Source organism: Panicum virgatum, chromosome 5N, assembly GCF_016808335.1.
Source record: "Panicum virgatum strain AP13 chromosome 5N, P.virgatum_v5, whole genome shotgun sequence".
Classification (NCBI taxonomy): domain Eukaryota; kingdom Viridiplantae; phylum Streptophyta; class Magnoliopsida; order Poales; family Poaceae; genus Panicum; species Panicum virgatum.
Window position 1 is genome coordinate 52,397,297 of NC_053149.1, and position 6,576 is coordinate 52,403,872.

Below are 6,576 nucleotides of genomic sequence, written 5' to 3' on the forward strand. Positions count from 1 at the left end.
GTTCTGAAGAGTACTTAAGAGCAGGTATTCTAATCGGCGGATAGCCGGCTGAATGTCGCATGAGAGAGAAGGAGGCCGGCGGTGTGCCAGGCGCCCGCTTGAGCCGGCTGGGAGGACATGCACGCACTGTCATTGGTCAAGACCGTGGGACCCACCACTATCCAGGACTCCCTTGCAGCCGGCGGCCGGCTGGCTTATAAGTCTTGCTCTAAGTGGGGACTAATCGAGTAATTGGAATCTGAAACTTTGAGATGTCTCTTGTTGAACCGATGCACAACAAAGTACACTAGTACAAGGGGTTAGCTATATGCTGCTTGGAATGTTGCTGCTGGTTGTGTCAGTTGATCATCTTCTAGCCTTCTAGTTCTAGGGCTGTTTTTTTCTCCATTAGTAGTATACAGATGAGAAGATTTACATCGGCAGCAAAAGAGCAAGACGATGAAAAGGAAATTAACAAACGAACCAACTAGGTGAGACGCCGCCGCGAGGGGACTAATTCAGCTCGGTGATGCTACCATCTTGAGTTTTTGGCGATCGAGCAAAAGAAAAAAGGGACTAGCTAGAGAGAAGAGTGATCGGTCGCCCGGGAGCAAGGCATTAATCTACACTAGCGCGAGCTCCACGAGCTGCTTCTTGAACGCCGCCTGCGGGGGCGCCGCCAGGTCCCTGGCCCTCTTGCACCCGGCCATGGCCTCAGCCGGCGCCGGCGCCGGCGCCGTCAGCAGGTCGACGCCGAAGAGCCGCACGGCCTTCGCCACCGGCGCCGACGATGGCTCCGCTACGGGGGCTGTCGAGGCGGTGACGCCGCTGGGCCGCAGCCTGCAGGCGATGAAGAGCTTGCTGTCGGCGCCGGCGGCGGCCGCGGAGCGGTAGAAGCCGACGACGTCGCCGGCCTGGAGGCCCTTCTCCTTGACGAAGCGGCTCCAGCCCTTGGTGAGCACGTAGCTCTGGCTGCTGTTCCAGTACGAGTAGCGGAACCGCCAGACCTTGCCCGCCGCGGCGTCCTCGAAGTTGAGGAGCACGCCCTTGCTCTCGCCGCCGGCGGACGGGAGCTGCAGCGGGAAGTGCTTCTCGGCGTGCTGCTTCGGGATCACCAGCCGGTTGAGCTTGCCCACGTCGCTGGGAGTGACCGTCTTGTCGAACAGGTGCTCCCGCGCCCGCGCGGGAGAGGGGGGCGCGAAAGAGGGGGAGTGGGCGCCGGCGAGCGACGAGGTCGCGGCGGCGAAGGCGCGCTTGTTCTGGGCGAGCTCGTCGAAGTAGGTGTGCTTGCGGAGCATGTCGACGACCTCGGCCTTGGAGCGCGACGCGAGGAAGCGGAGCTCGGCGGCGGCGTCCGGGTCGGCGTCCGCGAGCGGGCGGAAGTTGGTGACGGCGTCGCGGCCGCGGAAGCGCTGCGCGGCGACGTCGTAGGCGCGCGCGGCCTCGGCCTCCCCCGCGAAGGTGCCGAGCCACACGCGCTGGTGGCGCTCGTAGATCTGCGCGCCCCACCGCCCGTTGGGCTGCGGCACCACGCCCTTGTACCTGGACGACGGCAGCTTCCCGCCCGCGCCGGCGTGGCCCACGGAGCCCGAGTCCGCCTCGGCGCCCGGCTCGGCCGCGTCCACGACCGCGCTGGCGCCGCTGCCCATGCGCTCCAGCGTCGCCCCCTCGGCGGCCGCGGCGGCCAGCGCCCTGAGCTTGTCCGTGCACGCGCCGCCGCCGCTGGTGTCGTCCACCACGAGGCTGCTCGCGCTGTCCATTTCCTGCACCGCCTACGCTCGCTTCAGCTGCGGACTGGGAGATGTTGTGTGCGTAGGATATAGTTGGGGGGTTCGTGGAGGGAGCCGGGGGATATATAGGTGGAGGCTGGGGCTGGGAGGGCGTCGTCGCGTCGTAGTTTTCTCTGCGGGGGACGCCGCGCCATGCCCGTATCCCGTAGCCATACCACCATACCCATGCCCGCGTGGGGAAACCCAAAAGGGTGGGTGGGAAGGTGGTTTGGTTTTGCGCTTTGCGGCCGTGCCCTCGGCTCGGCCGGCTTGTTTCCTTGCTTCGTGATAATTTTTGGCGTCCGGCGCCTGGAGATTTATCGCGTCATTTATTTGCTGCCACGCTGGATGCGCGTGCGTACGAAAGGGCACTATACTATCGCGGAGTGTACAAGTAGAAGTGCCGGGGCGCGCCGCGCGCGACGGCGTCGGTCACCGGCACCCGACGACCGCCTCCGGCTCCGCCCCGGCCGCCGTGGGCTGCTGCTAGTTTCGGCGAGTGGCGCGGTGACCTGGGGTGTGGGTCAGTCAACTCCCTACCTTGATGGCAATAGAATAGTGTCAGCCTCTACGCGAAAATTAACAAAAGATTTTTCCTTGTTATTGTTGCGGGCGATGATGCGAGCAAGGCTGGCTGGCTGGCAGCCCATGGGCGCTGGTTTGCCATGACGTGTGCTAGAATTCTAGCACGCACATTTTCCGAAAAAAGAATGTCGCATGTATGAAGCACTAAATAAAGTCAATTTGCAAAAAAAATTTAGGGATGGGTGTAATTTTTCACGACGAATCTAATGACAATAATTAATCAATAATTAGATACAGTGATGCTACAGTAACCATTCTCTAATTGCGCGGTCAAAGGTCTCATTAGATTCTTCAGGGTCACTAGCGCAGGGGTTCTGAAGTTGGTTTTGTAAACTGATTTTATTTGACACCATAATTAGTGGTCAAAGTTTGTTACTATTCACTAGCGCTACAATTCATTCCAAACCAAACAAGGCCCATGTCACCTTTGGATCCCTCCCTATCCTGGCTTTTGGCCTTTTGCGCTCGAGGATTTTTGTATGCTAAAACGTCTGGGGTTGTGTGTGTTTCAGATGTGTGCTGCTGACTTGTACGATATTATTGTTGTTGGTTGTCTGTCTCGACGTCTCGTGGACTGCTACGGTAGACCTTTCTCTAGAAGCTTTGGAAAAGAGGGGTATAAACGGTATAGCATGGACACGAAAATTCTTTGATGGGAATGGCAAGCAATTAGAAACTACTACTACTAGAAACAACTTGGTAACTATCTACAAGTGGCAGATGCGTGGAGACATGATACACCTGCTGGGAGAATAGTCCAAAACATCGGGGACAAGCATAGGAGCATCACTGTTGCTTCTTGCCATCGAATTGTAAGCCTAGACGGTGACACTTTTTAGGTTTGTATGGTGCTTTACTCATTAGTCGTTTCTAAAAATCGAGGCTATAGCCTCGTGGAATCTAGCTCAGAGGTGTGAACTAAATCCAAGAAAAATGCCATGGACCAATCTTCCTCATCTGTGCACTGCTTCCACAAAGTGGTTCCATATCATGCCACGATAATTTTCAAGACATGCATTCGAAAAGGTCTTGTCCCGTAATTTTCAAGTTACCATTCAAAGGAAGAATATACCTCGCGGACTAGAGGCCAATGCTACAATCAACTAAGCTGAAATAAGCATCAGCTTCACTCTACTTGTACAAGTAGACTTATTATCTGGCTCCACCACTTTCAACATTGAGTCTACTTATACAAGCTAGAACTTTCAAAAAACAAAAATATATGTTCAAATTTGAGTTGGAACTGGCGGACCGTCGGACCTTTTTTTTTTGTCTGCATGCACACATATATCCACCTTTCATCAATGATCCAAGCGTTACCACATCTCTTATTTGCAATGGTTATCCAACACAGTCGTCTTTCTCCTCTTAATGTCTCTTATCGCAGAGATCCCTAACTAATACAGTTAATCAACCAAATTATTTATTAACCAAACCTTGAAAGGGAAAATGCATCTTGGAAAGTAAAAAAATCAATTAAATGCCCGTAAAGAAAAAAAATACATTTAAATGTGCATGCAGTTAAATCTAGCTGGTCCAAAAGCTACAAATGCATTCTTTGCGTGAAAAATTTCAAATGCTTGAGATATACAATCTTTGTTGGATAAAGAGAGTAGTCCTGAGCATCTCCAGCAGCTCCCCAATAAAGACTCCCCAATAAGATATTATTGGAATGTCCCCATACCATTTTTTAGGGATTATTGGAGAGATAGTTTTATAGTCTCCCAATAATATAATCTCATCCCAACACAACTAACACATTGAGAGAGCATGAACTCTACCTTTATTTGAGGGGACTTGGGGTGAAATACTGGGGAAAACCAATAATTATCGGGGAAAAGAAGATGTATTAGAGAACTGCTAGAGCACATTTTTTCGCAATAGTGGTATTTTATCGGGGAAAGGGGGATGATGAAGATGCTGCAAGGGCCCCTGGTCTCTCAACCCCCATGCGCTGGACAGTTTCTTAGCCGAGGTAATTAATGTGTTGCCAAAGGAAACAAAATCCACCATATATAGACCCTAAATGTCGCATGCATGCATGTGTTTGCAAAGGAGGTATATGTGGATTGATTTGTTAAGATGGTCCTGATGAGGCGATGATGACGTTGTATAAACTAGAACTGCATTTTGTGTGTGTCATTTTTTAAATGCTAGAATTCAATTTCTTTCTAAAATGGAGGGAGTATATAAAAATAACATAAAGAGAATAGCTATCTTTGCAGCTAAATTGAAGTTTTACCAACCCTATAAAAAAATAGAGAGCTTCCAAAATACTAGCAGGGAAACCAACAGACTAGGCAAATCTTTCAGGATGACACACTGCATGCGTAGTCGACGACCTAGGTGCGGACTGGCATGGGTGAGTCCTCGTTGCGACTGAGCACAAGGACGACCGCGGCGACAGTGATGAAGGTGAGGTTCCAGAGCAGGTCGAACGCCACGATGGGGCCGGAGGGGGTGCCACTGCGCGACAGAGGGGCCGATGGAGGGGACGGTGGAGGGGAGGCGCTCAGTGCTCTGAGCTCTCTCCAATGGCGACGCAACGGAGGGGCTGGCGGAGGGGACGAAGGGGGTGGCACGGCGAAGGGGGCGGCGCGGCGGAGGGGTTGGCACAACAGCTGGATGGGGCAGCACGGCAGAGGGGCTGGCGGAGGGGGTGCGGAGGGCGCGCGGAGGGGACGGAGGATGCACATGAGGAGACAATATCGAGACGAGCGCCTCACCAAAGAAAGCTAGTGGAGGGGCTGGATTACTAGCCAAATAACGAGTCGAGGAGTTTGGAGAGGCTGTTGGATATGGATTTGAGCCCAGTTTTTCTATTTATATAGAACCAACTTAGTTTACCTAGTCTGTTGGACATGCTTTTAAGGCAAGAACTATTCACTGACGTAGTCCAGCTAGTCTATAGAGAAACCCGATGTAGAATAGAGCACGCTGCAACAAAACTAGACGGTTTCATATTTGTTGCTTTTCTTTAAAAAATATGGTGGCAAAAACCGAAGACAAATTAGGGATTGTGGAGCGGAGGGATGTATTTTGTGCACTTTAGAAATGTAGAATATCATCCTGTGATTTTTAAAGTAATCGCTATGTCATTGTCTCTTCAGTCTTCACCCATTGTCCAACGGTGTCAAGTTCCTAAACAATCCATTGTATAATTGCATTAGGCCCAATTTTATGATAGTATTTGACTCCATCCAGTTGGACTCCACCTTACATGTTTGGAACTATACAGCATACAAATACACACATGGAGAAGAACATGAGCCAGCATTTATAGCTTGGGCGCCGTACGTTGGCTCTACCCTTCTTGAAATGATGGGAATGAATGGGCTAAACATTTGAGACACCATTCATTCGGACATTGCTTGTTGGTTTCAGGCTAAACAAAGATGTGTCCGGCGTCCCTAATAACGATAACATTTCTTTTTTGAAGAGCTAACGATAACATTTCCTAGAGCAGCATTTGTTGATACCACTTGATACGTCGGCGCGTGCATGCAACTTGCATTTTGCTACATGCATTACGGATGCGTGATGGGCTCTGGTTGGAGCTGGATGTCACGAGGGCCCCAGGGGCAGCAGTACGTACACGAGCGAAGAAAACAACAGCGCGCCCAAGAAATCTGGTCAGAGATCTGTTGCCACTTGCTGTTTCTGCTAGGGGGATTGCCATGTCCGGTCGAACGTCAAGTGGCGACGGCGACGCGCTGCAACTTGGCGCCTCATGCAGGCGGATCGGACTGTATAAATTTCTCACAGAAAAATTGCGTGCGAGGACTGTGAAATTGGAGGGGAGACTTGGTGTGCCGGTCTGTCTAAACCGGTGACCTTTTAACGTACCACTGCGAGGTTGGTTGGGTGGGGAACAGGTACTGATTGGAAATGGTGTGTGCTGCCAACCATGGCGAGGGAATGATGAGAGGGATGCTCACTGGGGAATAGCTAGGATGAGCGAGGAAGTCCTCTGACTAGGAGTGGGAAATTAGGAGCAATGAGACCTTTGTCCGTGATGCCTAAAGGCCTTTTTCCAATGGGGATGCCATCATGCAAGCATGAGTTCGATACGTCATTGTCTAGAAGAAGTTAGAATTGAGCAAGGTTGACTGGTTTTTTTTCTAGTTTTACCTTATCTTTTGATGATTATATTCTCTGTTAGACTACCCAGTACAGAAGTTTCCACGCGTACAGTAGAACAGAAAATCTGGATGCCAAGGTCGCGCGCAACTGTGCAAGCCAT

The 6,576-nt window shown here is 51.5% G+C and overlaps 1 protein-coding gene across 1 annotated transcript; it reads right to left on the reverse strand.

Moving 5' to 3' along the window:
• Nucleotides 1–228: 228 nt before the first annotated feature.
• LOC120675355 (AP2/ERF and B3 domain-containing protein Os01g0693400-like) lies at nt 229–1,890 on the reverse strand. Its single transcript, XM_039956558.1, has one exon. The coding sequence runs from the start codon at nt 1,737–1,739 to the stop codon at nt 603–605; it is 1,137 nt and encodes a 378-aa protein (XP_039812492.1). The 5' UTR covers nt 1,740–1,890; the 3' UTR covers nt 229–602.
• Between the last annotated feature and the right edge of the window lie 4,686 nt (nt 1,891–6,576).